The 14,728-nt window shown below is 40.5% G+C and overlaps 1 protein-coding gene across 1 annotated transcript in view; it reads left to right on the top strand.

Annotated features, from left to right (window-relative positions):
• SCN11A (sodium voltage-gated channel alpha subunit 11) overlaps nucleotides 1–14,728 on the top strand; it is a 64,024-nt gene that overhangs the window by 45,187 nt on the left and 4,109 nt on the right. The window contains exons 19-25 of the mRNA XM_070391050.1: nucleotides 2,694–2,867; nucleotides 3,682–3,783; nucleotides 4,248–4,520; nucleotides 5,201–5,254; nucleotides 6,892–7,033; nucleotides 11,975–12,075; nucleotides 13,520–13,790. Of these exons, the coding sequence (XP_070247151.1) occupies nucleotides 2,694–2,867; nucleotides 3,682–3,783; nucleotides 4,248–4,520; nucleotides 5,201–5,254; nucleotides 6,892–7,033; nucleotides 11,975–12,075; nucleotides 13,520–13,790 (1,117 nt within the window). The remainder of the gene's footprint in view (nucleotides 1–2,693; nucleotides 2,868–3,681; nucleotides 3,784–4,247; nucleotides 4,521–5,200; nucleotides 5,255–6,891; nucleotides 7,034–11,974; nucleotides 12,076–13,519; nucleotides 13,791–14,728) is intronic.

A 14,728-nucleotide genomic window follows, 5' to 3' on the forward strand; every position in this document is an offset into this window, starting at 1 on the left:
CACATAGTCATAAACTCCTTCCAGCTCTCTATCCTCACCTTTTGGTCCTTTTTGCCCCCCGCTTCACCTCCCCCTTTGCTCCTATCACCAATCTCTCTCTCTCTCTCTCTCTCTCTCTCTCTCTCTCCCCGCCCCATTCTTTCTCTCATCCTCCCTCCCTCCCTCCCTCCCTCCCTCCCTCCCTCCCTCCCTCCCTCATTCTTGTGTCTTCCCTTTAAATGGCCATACTATAGAACTAAATTGTCTTCCTATTTGTTATGTCAAGTGAATGGAGCCCTGGGCTCCTCCTTTTGAATTTGGAGTCACAGAACATCTTGCAGTATGTTCCTAGCAAATAGAAGGGGACAAGGAAATGTCTCGCTTCTTTACCCCTGCCTTTCTGGTTAGTGCTCTACACCTGTGCAATCTCTGGGGGAAAGGAGATGAGCACATACTGGGGCCCATCAGAGGCTATGACCAACAGACTCCTCATTTATCTGCTCACCACAGTGTAAATGATTCCTCCATCAAAAGGGCAGGTTTCTCTAAAACTATCAAGAGAAGTTCCTTGATTAATTTCTATTGCTAGTCCTTGGCCTTTGGTTTCCTATAGTCTTCTGGTGATTACAATCTTCCTGGCTGTCTACTCTCATTCAAGTGGTAGGGGTTTTAATTTACTCCACAAATGGTACTTGGTGTCTACCAAGCCCTGTGCTAGTCAGTGGGAAAGCAGTGGTGCTATCAAAAGGCCGCACATGCCCCATGGCACCATGTGAGAAAAAGTATAATCAGAGAAGTAGCAGATGACACACAATCCTCTTTCTCATCTGCATTCAGCTGAGGCAAGTGTAGGCTGGGCAGAGCGAGTTGAACACACAAGCAGAGAGTTCCAGGAGAGGGATCCAGGCCCTGTTTCACTGGACATTATTTGCAGAGAAATAGAGAAAAGAAACACCTCGTTGATTGCCAGCAGCCTTAGTTATCACATGGAAGCTTATTATTAAAAATGCAGAGTCTTGAGCCCACCCCAGACCTGCTAAATCAGAACCTAGGTGATTTGGGGCTCACGAGAGTTTGAGAAGCTCTGGTCTGGGGAACTATGTAATAATGGGAGCTTCCTGGATTAGTAAATGGCCTCATTATAATGTGGGAGCCCCCAAAGAGCAGTTGCTGATTATCAGCTTGCTCTTCCATTGAGCTAACTCAGACCTGTGGAGCCAGCTTGTTGCCACGCTTCCAAAATGAGAGAGAAAATGAGCTTCCAAAGCCATTCATGCTTGTTTGTCTTAATGGAGTCTGGCAATTTTAGACCAGGACCATAGTGATATACTCAGAGAAGCAGTGAGTGACATGGGGCCATGTAGGGTGGCCACTAACCCAGTCTTTTTTTTTTTTTTATATTTTTTATTGATTTTTTTCACAGAGAGGAAGGGAGAGAGACAGAGAGTTAGAAACATCGATGAGAGAGAAACATCGACCAGCTGCCTCCTGCACATCCCCCACTGGGGATGTGCTCGCAACCAAGGTGCATGCCCTTGACCGGAATCGAACCCGGGACCCTTCAGTCCACAGGCCGACACTCTATCCACTGAGCCAAACCGGTTCCGGCACACTAACCCAGTCTTGATGGAAGAAGGACAGTTTCCTATAGAAAAGATGAGCTGATGAGCTAATCTTTTAGGTCGAAGGGCTGACAAGGAGCCTATGGGGTGGAGGGAGAGCAGAGAAGGAGGTCCTTTCCTAGTCAATTCCACTGGGGAGTTGGAAGCGAAACTTACTCCTTTGCTTTCTTTTCCCCAAGAGCCATGGAGCTGTGGAAACCTCGGTCCCGACAGCAGGGCTGCTTGCTTTCTTGCTCTCGGTGTTTGCCCAAATGTCCTGGCAGATTTAGTGTCAAGGCCCCTTCTCTCCTTCCTTTCATCCTCAGTAACTGTGTGAAGGCCAGAAAAGTAAACAGTGTGCATCCTCATTCTATAGACCCTGAAGAAGCACACACACACTTGGGCTGAAGGAAATGTTTGTACGTAGCATGAAAATGGGTCTCTCTGAAAGCTAGGGTGTCTCGTTTTCATAGTCCCAATTAATGAATGTTTAGTTTTCAAAGTAATTTACACTGGGAGCTCTAGCCCATAGTGTCTCGAACTTTTGCATGACATGGTGCACATTCAAAATGATCAGGTGTGTAGGGAACACTAAGGCAAATAGGTAAGGCTGTTTGTGGTAGGAGGTGATGGGCCTCGGGGTGGGCCAGATCAAGAATGTGGGCTAAGGTGTTTGGATTTGATGTTAAAAGCAACAGAGAGCCACTGAATAGAGCCCCTAAGGTAAGTAGGAGGACAAAAGAGATGGTGTGTGTGTGCCATTCAGTGGTTTTAGAAAAGTGAGCAGGATTTTGTTGGCAAGAGTTGAAAGGATTAGGAAGACCAGGAAATGGTATGGTGATTTGTTAGGAAGATGTTTTTATACTCCAGGGGCCAGTGATGAGAGCCTGGGGAACATAGTGGCAACAGAAGTCTAGAAATAGGATTTTTCTTCTTCCAGTTTTACTTAAGGAATTTTTCCATTGGAAAAATTCAGCCTTAATACCTGTTGAGCAAAAGTTTATCACCAAGAGAGATACTAGTTTATTCAAGTAAGAAAGAAAAAAGAAAAAGTAAAGTCATCAAGGAGACCTGTGCAAATATTCAACCTGGCCTATGGCTTTATCATTTCAGATATTTGAAGATATTCACCTTGATAAACAACCCAAAATCCAAGAATTACTTAATTGTACTGACAATATTTTCACATACATTTTTATCCTGGAGATGGGTTTGAAATGGGTGGCCTTTGGATTTCGGAAGTATTTCACCAGTGCCTGGTGCTGGCTTGATTTCACCATTGTGATTGTAAGTGTACCATCTCTCTTAAGGGGTAAAGGAGTGTGGTGTCTGCAACTTTATCTCCAGCAACTTAGGAAAAAAATAAGAGAGAAAATGACAAAGCTGATGGGGTGAAATGTTAATAATCAGTGTGTATTTCTTTTATTTTTAAAAATATATTTTTATTGATTTCAGAGAAGAAGGGAGAGGGAGAGATAGAAACATCAGTGATGAGAGAGAATCATTGATTGGCTGCCTCCTGCACTAGAGCCCACAACCCGGGTATGTGCCCTTGACTGGAATTGAACCAGGTACCCTTCAGTTCACAGGCTGACGCTCTATCCACTGAGCAAAACCAGCTAGGGCCATCAGTGTGTATTTCTAAGAACAAAGATATTATCTCACATAGTCACGGTGCAATTTTGACAGTAAATTTAACAAGATCCAATACTAAAAAATCTATTTTCAGATTTTGTCAATTGTTGCAACAAAGTCCTTTATTTTCTGTATCCCATACCACACCCCAATCCAGTATCCAATTCAGGACCCCACATGACATATCATTGACATGACTCTTTGGTTTCCTTTAATTCACAACAATTTCTCAGCTTTTCTTTGTCTTTTATTAAACAACTAACGTAAATGCATCATTCTTACCTGCACGAACTATAGTTTTGCCAGACAAGGAGGAAAGAGCCTCTCTATCCGTTCTTCTCCTTCCCGCAGTGTCTATGTGTCTGGATAATCCACCTGCCTCTTAGAATGAGGGCTCTCACCCCCACATTGTTTTCTCTGGGCATCCAGGCAGGCTTACTACCCAGCAGGCTTCTCTTCCCACCAGGTGTCTGTGACTACTCTCATTGACTTAAAGGGCTTGAAATCCTTCCGGACTCTTCGCGCACTGAGGCCCCTGCGAGCTCTGTCCCAGTTTGAAGGAATGAAGGTACATTCTTCAGGTGCACGGGAGGGACTTTCTTCAGCCAGCAGGGAGAGGCGCAGCATTTCTCCCGGGGCTAAGAGGGCTTTCCTTAAATGGCCAAGCTTTTCTTGGACTCCTTCTCATCCAGCCCATTGCTTAGAATTTGAGAAATGGAGAAAAGTGTAAGAGAAAGCCACCATCCTAAAAGAGCTTCTGTGACATGGACTATGGCTTCCCTTTAATCCAAAGGCAGGTGTTCCATGAGTCTCCAACACCGTCATCAGAGGACACTTCTCAAGAGATCCTTAGTGGCACCTGAAAGGACCATTACCTATGCAGCTGAGAGCAGGGCTTGTCGTGGAGTGTGGGGAGGGTTAGAGTGGCAGGTAAAGACGGGAGCTCTATGAGCCCCAGGCCTATCCTGGGACAAACAAGAGCATGATGAGTCTTATATCTGTTACGTTTTTCTTCTGTTTTGTTTCCTTAAGGTGGTAGTTAATGCTCTCATAGGTGCCATACCTGCCATTCTGAATGTTTTGCTTGTCTGCCTCATTTTCTGGCTTATATTTTGTATCCTGGGAGTAAACTTGTTTTCCGGAAAATTTGGAAGATGCATGAATACAACAGCTAACCCGGCTTTACTTATAAATTACACCATTATTGCAAACCGAAATCAATGTATAAGTGAAAATTTCACCTGGGACAACCTGAAAGTCAACTTTGACAATGTGGGAATGGCTTACCTCGCCCTGCTGCAAGTGGTAAGTGCTGTCAGCATGTTTGTCACTCTTAGGAAAACCATAAATTATTTCTCAACGAATAAACATACAGTGACTCCCCTTAGGTAATAGAATCAAATCCCAATTCCTCATGTGAGAGCCAGTGCCCTCTGGAATTGCTTTTCACTAAGCATCTCCAACTTTAGTGTCTACTGAGCCTCAGCTTTCAAGTGATGCCCCCTGTAGGGTCTGTCCCTCCTGCTCTGCCATGGGTGGTGCCTTGTTCTTCAGAGCTCCAATCAGAGAGGAGAGGAACCTTGGAGGCCCGGCTGCGCCATTAGTAATGGTTTCTTGTTGGAAGTCAGTCCCAGGTCAAGCCACAGCTGCCAGGTCTTGGACTGACAGTGCAGACAAACATAGCATCAGGAGAAGCCTTAAACAGGCTCTTTCCAACAATTGATTTGTAGCTTTTCTAGCAATTTTTAAGGCAGAACTTTCTTGTTTATAAACTTTATATTTTGTGTAAATTAATAATAAGAAAAATCCAAGACAGCCATCCTTGCATTCCTTCCTACTATCCTTTTACTTGGACATTCTGTCCTGGAAGGGTGCTACATCACCGTACACACATCTGCCCACTGGTCTTGCTTGCTTTTGCCTGGCATCTGTCTGTTGATGGCAAGTCTATAATTGTGTTCATGTTTACATACTTTTTGTTGCAGGCAACATTTAAGGGCTGGACAGATATTATGCATGCAGCTGTCGATGCCAGAGAGGTGAGCTTGTGTTTTACCATGTTCTCGAGTGCTGGGGTCAAAACAGGGATGTTATGATTACATCCTAGCATGCTCCAAAGTCCAGTCCTCTTTCTCCATAGTGGCCAAGGAAAACCACTCATGTAGGACATGGAGCCAGAAACAGCAACAGAATCACAGGATGCCTTGATTTTCTTCTCTCACCTTTTCTCCAAATGAGTGGGTAGGCAGAAGCCATTTTTCAAAGGGTTCTTGCCCTTGACTGTGGGAAAATTGTAAGATGGGACTAAGTGTGAGCACAACAACCCCTCTCATGGCTTCAGGCTCTCCCAAGACTAAAGGGGTTTCTAGTGATTGTCAACCGTTCAATTCTAGTTAAATAGAAAATGGTCATGGATTCCCAAAGTTAGAAGAATACTCAGCGATCTCATTTATCTCTATTTTCCAATTGGAAAATTGAGAAATTGAAAGGATGAGTTTTGTCCAAAGTCATACTGTGAACAGATGGTTGAATCAAGAATGGAATCAGCATTGTTTGTTTTTTCCTATCATCACACACGTGTGTGTCTGATGTTCCATTTGAGAGTCTTTAGAGTTGATGTCTGGCACATAGTAGGTGTTCTTTACATGTGAGCGGGTAGTAGCAATAGAAGTGCTATGGGTAGTTATATGAGTAGTAGAGGCAATTTATAACCAAGGAAATATTTAAAAATATTAATGTGCTCATTTTTTTTTGTCCGAGTAAAAGGCCTTCCTCCTAGTTTACTTTGAGCATCCATCTGCCTTGAGGTGGAGCTTGGGGCTGGGGAGGAAAGCTTATGCAGATGCGTGATAGAAAAGGTGTGTGGCTCACATATGTGGGTGGAAGTATGTGGAGGGATATCTGTCCTGATGCTGGTCCTGGGACATTCTAGTTGATGTGTGCTGGCTTCTAGCATCATGGCCATTCTCTGTGTAGTTGTGGAGCATCCTGCTAGTTTCAAATATTAAAATTATAAGTGGTTAAACAATGGGCATTTCTACCCCCTCAACTCTTCCTGGTCTCAAATACTGACTTGCTGCTATATTCCCCACATGGTTTCCTAGTCCAGCAGTCTACTCCATTCCTTGCTGTGAAGCCCACCATGGCCAAACACATGGCTGTCAACCCCATGTCTAAGTCACATGAGAACTGAAAAAAGTTTGAATGGCCTCTCTCTATCCCCAGTGTCTGATGCTTTGAGTCACACTTTGAGCTGGGGAGCTTGGTTTTAATTCATTTGTGTCCGTTCTGGAGCTTGATCATTCATTCATTCATTCATTCATTCATGATATGCTACATGTCACAAGGTATGCTAGGCATCAGGGATTTAAGAGTGACAGGACATAAGCACAAACTAAATACGATGTGGGCTCTGTATGAAGGATGTAATTGTTCAACAAGAGTTGGCAGTTAGTCTGCCTCTGGTAGTCTCACCTCCAGTCTGACTTCCTCCCACGGCATTGTACCCTGAGCGAGGGGAAACTGAGGGGCTTTCTGCAGGCGCCATGGCTGTCTGAAGTGGGCTGAGGAGTTAATGCTGCTGCTGAGAAATACTTAGTCTTCTAGATGAGGTAGCTAATATGTCTTATATTTCTCTCCAGTAATTATTTTCTTCTCTCATTAAAAAAATTCCTAGAAGGAAGACCAGCCAGCATTTGAGACGAACATATACATGTACCTTTACTTTGTATTTTTTATCATCTTTGGCTCATTCTTCACTCTAAATCTCTTTATTGGTGTTATAATTGATAACTTCAATCATCAGCAGAAAAAGATAAGTATCGGGGTTGTCCTGGTTTGGTATTTTACTTCTCTTCTCCAAAGCACTTGAGGGAAACATGATTCTGGTCTAGATGGTTGTGCAAAGTAGCTTTTATCATCAGCATGAGAACAAAGAGGGGGCCACCTAGAGACAAAGCTTGGAGATGTGGCTGCAAAGGGACTAAAAACAACTGGGTTTTATTAAACCATTGTTCTATTTCTCCATTCTACTCTTTAACACAAAGGACATTGTTGAACACTGATAAAAAGGCAATTACCAGGATCAGTATTTTGATACTACAGTGATATTTTAGTAATCTTTCAAGTGTAACTTGTTACCCAGAATAAAAAGAATACTCTTTATAAAAACAAACAAACAAATAAGTAAATGAATGAATAAATAATTTTAAAAAGCCCTAGCTGGTTTGGCTCAGTGGATAGAGTGTCAGCCTGTGGACTGGAAGGGTCCCAGCTTCAATTCTGGTCAAGGGCATGTACCTGGCTTGTGGACTCGATCCCCAGTAGGGGGCATGCAGGAGGCAGCCAATCAATGATTCTCTCTCATTGATGTTTCTATCTCTCTCCCTCTCCCTTCCTCTCTGAAATCAATAAAAATAGGAAGAAAGGAAGGGAGGGAGGGAAGAAGTAAGGAAGGAAAAAAAAAGAAAAAGAAAGGAAAGAAAAAATACTCTCCCCTATAGCAAACTGTGTTCTGGCTCCCAACATCCAAATTCAGCAGATTCATTGGAACAACTGGAAAAGAAGATGGTTGGGGAAGAGGCAGATTGTTTTAGGGAGGTTCCCCATGCATTGTAATAAACATGCTTTTTTTCCTGATTTTTACTGTTCGTAGTAAATGTGGAAGATAAAAAGAAAATTTAAATCATCCATAAGGTGACCACCAAATGATAGCCATTTGGGATTAAGCCTCATCACTTTGGTACAGTCCCTTCCAGTTACTTCCCAACTAAATATGTATTCCTTTTACATGCATGATATTTTTAATTTTGTAGCCCCCACACCCTTCTCATTAGTCATGAGCCCATGTCATGAAATCATCTTTGTTGTAAGAATTTTGGGCACTGAATTACATCCCATACTATAGATAGATAATAATTTATCCTGACCATTTTCCCCTTGCCTAGATATTTAGTTCAGTTCTAAATTTCTTGCTCTTCTAACTCTGTCACAAACATTCTTGAATTTCTCTCTATATATCTGATTATTTCCTCAGGATAAGTTCTTAAATTTAAGGCATTAAAGATATACTATCAAATAACCTTTTAGAAACAGTGCTGGGTATACTCCTTTTGCAAGATATGAAAATGCCTCTTTGTTCTTTTCTCATCATTCTGGTTTTTATAATTTTTTAAATCTTTTCTAGTTTGATGGATAACAGTGTTATCTCATTGCTTTATATTCATTTACTTGATTGTTTGTGAGGTTATACATGGTTTCACAGGATGGTGGCCATAAGTATTTTTTATCTTAAGAGTTATGTTTTTAGACTTTGTCTCTTTTTAAAATTGAGATTGTCATCTTTTTCTTATATTTTTATATAGTAAGTCCAATTTGTGACTTGCTTCTTGTATTTTTGTAGTGACCTTTTTGACTTATAGACATTTAGCATGTTCATGGAGTCAAACTCCCAATCTTGACCTTTCTGACTTCTTCTCTTGCATTTCTGAATTCTAAAACAGGTAACTAAATATTATTCATCTCTGGTTTTCCCAGTTTGGGGATGCTCTTTTTTAATTTTTCTGTTGAACTTTTTTAACACATCTAGAATATACCTTGATACTGATGAGCCCTCCTAGTATCTGCAGGGAGAGCCAGTCACTACCCTTAGGCAACTATTAGTCACTGCTGTTACTCGGGAGTGTGCTATGTGGAATCACCTCTGTAATGTGCAACTTGATTGCAATCAATACCTGCAATTCGGGTGTCAGGCCTTATGATTTTAGGTTTCAGCTTACATTTGAAATCACTATTCTGATTAGTATATAGCAATTTTTTTTTGTTTTACTTTTTAGTACAGAAAATTTCAAACATGCACAAGAGTATACTAAAATGAACCCAAACTACCGATCACCCATCACAACATTTATTGCTTTAAGAACATCCGTATGCTATCTGTGGCCTCACCCAAACCTGCCACTGGGGTTTTTTTTTTGTAGAACTAATCAGACACATCATATCATTTCATCCACAGATATTTGAGAACATAGCTCTTTTTAAGCATAACCACAAACCTATTATCTCACCTAAAAAGATGAACATGAATTCTTTAAATTTGTCCAATACCCAGTCCATGTTCAAATTTCCTCCAGTCTTTCATTTTCTTAAAATACTTATTTGTTCTTTCATTGATTAAATCATGTGTATTAAAGTTTGTTTCAAATGTCCTCCCATTTGACAGCTTCCTCACTCCCTGGAATAATGAGATGTGCCAGGCCTAGTCAGACCCTTCCTGTCCCCGAGCTGGAACCAGCCATTTCTCTAAGGAGCGCTGGGTTTGTTATGTGCGGTGGTGTTCCAAGACCGCCGTTGGGAATGCTCATTGTCTTTCCTTCAAGGCTTCTTCAGTGGATAGAACTACTTCACATTTAGGACTCCTGGGAGATATACGTGGAAATATGAATGCTGATCATTCAAATTCAGGACCCTGAGGTTCTCATTTAACTGATACTGTACCTCCTCTCCTCCACACTGAGAAACCTGGTTCTCACGGGCACAGGAGATGATAGCAGTACAATTTGCCATACTTACTCATTTTCTTTATCCCACAACACACACCTAGGACAGGCTCAGAAAAACAGTGTTAATACTATCATAATGCATATGATTACTGAAGACACGTGTGTCTGCCAGGCATCCTGAAACAACCTGATTAACTTCTGGGGCTCTGTTTTTATTTTATTTTTACTTTGGTACAATACACATAGCACAAAATTTACCATCTTAACCATTTTTATTGTACAGTTCAGTGGTATTAAATACATTCATCACCACTATCTATCTTCATAACTCTTTTCATCTTGTAAAATTGAAACTCTGTACCCATTAAACAATAAACTCCCATCCTTCATTCCCAGCCCCTAGCAACCACTCTTCTACTTTCTGTCTCTATGACTTTGACTACTCTAAGTATCTCATATAAGTGAAATCATACAGTATTTGTCTTTTCGTGACTGTCTTATTTCATTTAGCATAATGTCCTTGAGTTCATTTTGTTTGTTTATTTGTCTTATTTGTTCATTTGTTGCTTTCTGTTTTATATTTACATGTGAGTAAAGTCATACGGTTCTTGATTTTTTCCATCTGACTTACTTCACTTAGCATGATATTCTCAAGATCCATCCATGTTGTCGGAAACGGCAGTATTTCATCTTTTTGTATGGCTGGGTAGTATTCCATTATATATATGTATAACATCTTTATCCAATCATCCATCAAAGGAATGGAAATTGGTACAGCCACTATGGAAAACAACATGGAGGTTCCTCAAAAAAAAAATTACGAATAGAGCACCATATGACCAGCAATCCCTCTTCTGGGTACCTACCCAAAAAATTTGAAAACATTTATTCATAAAGATATATGTATCTGTGTTCATTACAGCATTATTCATGCTGGCTAAGACAGGGAAACAACCTAAGTGTCCTTTGATGATGCACTAAATTTTTATGAAGTTTAATTTATTTTTTCTTCTACCTTTGGTGTCATACTAAAGAATTTATTGACAAATCCAATGTGATGAAGCTTTTGTCTTGTTTTCTTCTTAGAGTTTTGCTGTTTTAGGTTTTATATTTATGTCTTTGATATATTTTGAGTTAATTTTTATATATGGTGTCAGGTAAGGATTCACCTTTATTCTTTTGCATGCAGATATCCATTTTCCCAGTCCAGTTTTCCCAGTCTTTGAAAAGGCTGACCTAGGCCTGTATATTTTTGGTCCATACTGGTGGTGTAAATTCAAATCCCATACCCACATCAAGGCAGGCCTGGATTCACAAATTATCAGGGAAGATTAGGTTTTTACCCATAGTGCACACTGAGACAGCTTCCTAGTTGTCTTTCATTGCCAACAAATTCTGTCGTCTCCACCTCTTCATTGGCAGCACTCAGAAAGTCCAGATTCATCCAGGGACCTCAGCAGAAGCCCACTGCCTTTCCTCCCATGACCCCTTGTGTTTATTAAAGCCCCGGATTCTAGTTTGTTTTACAGAGATTAGAAAATGCTCCTAGACCAATTGTGGCTTTAGAACTAATTCACTGCTCTGTCTTATTTTTTAAAATCTCTCTTGATTTTCAGACCCTGGAGGTTTTTCTTACTTTGGTAAGGAAAACGGTATTGTTCAGCTATTTAATTTAAAGAAATTCTCTTCTGTTTTATCCAGGATGTCTAGATATTTTACTTTAAGTCCTCTAAAACTTTCAGAAATGAAAAATCTAGTTCATTTTTCTATTCTTTCTTGCTCAATAGTGAAAACCCTTAAAGCTGTCTAATTTTTATTTCTGAAAATGGCTCTGGACAGATTCTGTGAAATTTTATTAGTAGTCATCTATAGGTTCATTTATTTAGGAGAATTTTAATTGCCACTGAGTGGCATTTTTTGTTTAAATTGTGTCACTCATTTATATTTGTGTTGCACTGTGGTTTGATTTATGCAACCTGAAGTATTTCCAGTTTTGTAAAGATTCTGTAGATGTTTGCAAATAATTTGTTATCTTTGTTTATATTCTAAAAAATGAAATGTAATTGTAATATTTCTCTCCTATTCCTTAATTTAAACCCGGGTTCCTTTCAGCCCTCCCCTAGAGTCCAGCCTCATTTGCTTCCCATTGCAATTTTAGGAATTAATGATAGACGTGGGATATAATTTTATTTCTGACAATTTAGAACATGTTTCTAAAACTCTGTTAATAATTAACTCTCCTCTTCTTCATATACTTAGGTGGCCAAGACATTTTTATGACAGAAGAACAGAAGAAATACTATAATGCAATGAAAAAGTTAGGATCCAAAAAACCTCAAAAGCCCATTCCAAGACCTCTGGTAAGAGAAGTCATTGATTCTAAATACACAGCTCATTACGTGGTTATGAGGATCTCAGATGTCAACACTGCTCCTCTTCCTTAATTTTTAAAGTTTACAGACTTTTTCTAAGAACAATAAAAACCCAGATGTACAGGTGTATGGCTCAAGTCCTTAGGAAAATTAGACACTCATATTCAGTAGTAAGAGTCTGGGTAACAACTGTAGCTTTTTAGTGAGCACACAACAGGTACTTAGTATATGCTCATTGCAGTGACAAGATGTTAGCAGACTTTTTTTTTTTCCATTGAATTTATTGGGATAACATTGGTTCACAAAACCATCCAGGTTGTGAGTGTACAACTCAACCAAACATCATCTGCACACTGCATCGTGCACCCGTCCCCCCAAGCAGTCTCCTTCCATCTCTATCTCCTCACCGCCGGTGCCGACCTCCACCTACCCCCACCCCCTTTCCCTCTGGCTGTCACCACACTGTTGTCTGTGTCTGTTAGCCGACCGCTTTAATTTCATCTTGACTAGTTTAAAATGTATTTATAATATATTTTGTCAAAATTTTCTGCTGTGAAGTTGAGGCCATGCATACTCCCTTTCACTTCACAGATGTTTATGATAGACTTTCTGTGTCAGGCATTGGCAAGCATTTCCTGGAAAAGGTCAGGCAGTAAATATTTTCGGCTTTGCAAGCCTTATGGTCTCGGCTGCTACTGCTCTCTCTGCCGTTGTGCCAGAAAAGCCGCCACAGACGACACAGAACATACGTGCATGACTGTATTCCAGTACACCTTGATGTAGAGACACTGACACTTGGATTTCATATATGTTTCATATCTCAACACTTTATTCTTCTGAGGTTTTTCTCCAACTTTTAAAAACATAAAATCCATTCTGAGCTCCCAGGTTATACAAAAAACAGGCGGTGGGCCAGATTTGGTCTATGGGCGTAGTTTGCTGATCCTGCTTTAACTGGTATGAAAGGGCTGCTCAGTGCTCACAGTCTAATCGAAGGGCTGGGATTTGAGAGCATTTGATTATAAAGTAATACAACAAGCACCGTTGGTAGCCCTGACAAGCGAGTTTGAAGACTTTCAAGGTGGAGAGGGTCAGCAGGGGCAGCAGAATGGAAGAAGGGTTTGAGAATTGAAGTGTGTGGAGGATTTTGAGATTTTCATTTGAACATAGACCCCAAAGTATCAAAAGTGTGTTAAATTTACTGCTATTCCCAGCACTCAGAATAGAGCCTGGCATCAAGTGTGTCCTGTATGTGTGTGTGTGTGCGTGTGTATTTGCTTTTCATATTTTATTTATTTATTTATTTATTGTCTAAAGTTTGCATATGTCTCCCTTTTCCCCAATTGACCACCTCCTGTATATGCCTTTTTTATTTGTTATTTCATCCTTACAACTCAAAGTGATCTATGATTTCTTTCTTTTTCTCTCTCAGAACAAATGCCAGGGTCTCGTATTTGACCTGGTCACAAACCAGTTCTTTGATGTCTTCATCATCATCTTCATTCTCCTCAACATGATTAGCATGATGGCTGAGTCATATGACCAGTCTCAGACCATGAAATCCATCCTTGAGAATCTCAACCTGGCCTTTGTGGTCATCTTCACAATTGAGTGTCTCGTCAAAATCTTTGCTTTGAGGCAATACTACTTCACCAATGGCTGGAATTTATTTGATTGTTTGATCGTGGTCATTTCTATCGTTAGTAAGTAAAATCAGCAGCCAGAGGGGTGTGAATCTGAGAGCCTGGAGTAAATTTGTATTATTATTTGGAAGTATGTCCAAACTATCCATAAAGCAACAAATGAGGCTTAATGTGATTTCTGAAAACATAGGTGTGCTAATGCCACTCTTTACTGGGAAGTTGCTAGGTGATAGAGTAATTTCCATTCCCTTGACTGTCTACCCAATTGGAGTAGAGAGGTAAATAATAATGTAGGCCATTTAGTCAATGGAGATAGACAAAATTAAGGTGACTTAAAAGTTTCTGTGGGGTTACCTGGTTAATCTTGGTAACTGAGTCTGAGTTCTTCCTTCCCTGTGAAACTAACAATAAGCCCTAATGAACATTATATAACTTTAAGGATTTGGCATTTAGTTTCCATATTTTTCTTTAGTTCAAAATCCATGTGATGTCAGATGACAATTATTATGCCCCTTGACATTGTCAGGCCTTCCCTCACCTCCTAGGCAAGGCCTCTATGACCCTCCTAGATTGGGCTTCCACAGGTGTGTCTATGGCCAAGCAGTACTTCCTCTTTACTCTGTATCGGGGGTCCTCAAACTTTTTAAACAGGGGCCAGTTCACTGTCCCTCAGACCGTTGGAGGGCCTGACTATAGTTTAAAAAAAAAACTACGAACAAATTCCTATGCATACTGCACATATCTTATTTTGAAGTAAAAAAACAAAACGGGAACAAATACAATATTTGTATTTGCATGTGGCCCGCGGGCCGTAGTTTGAGGACCCCTGCTCTGTATTGTATGTTAACTTAAACCACAGCGTGAACTATGCTTGTCTCTACTGCTTGGACCCCATTCACCAGCTAGGCTCACTCTATAATCAGCATATTTTCCCTAACCATTGGCAGGATTAACTATAAGGTTTATGAAAGAAGAATGGGGTGGGGGAGAGGGTTATT

The sequence above is a fragment of the Myotis yumanensis genome, unplaced genomic scaffold (genome assembly GCF_028538775.1).
Source record: "Myotis yumanensis isolate MYYU_CA2020_CCGP unplaced genomic scaffold, mMyoYum1.0.hap1 SCAF_14, whole genome shotgun sequence".
Classification (NCBI taxonomy): domain Eukaryota; kingdom Metazoa; phylum Chordata; class Mammalia; order Chiroptera; family Vespertilionidae; genus Myotis; species Myotis yumanensis.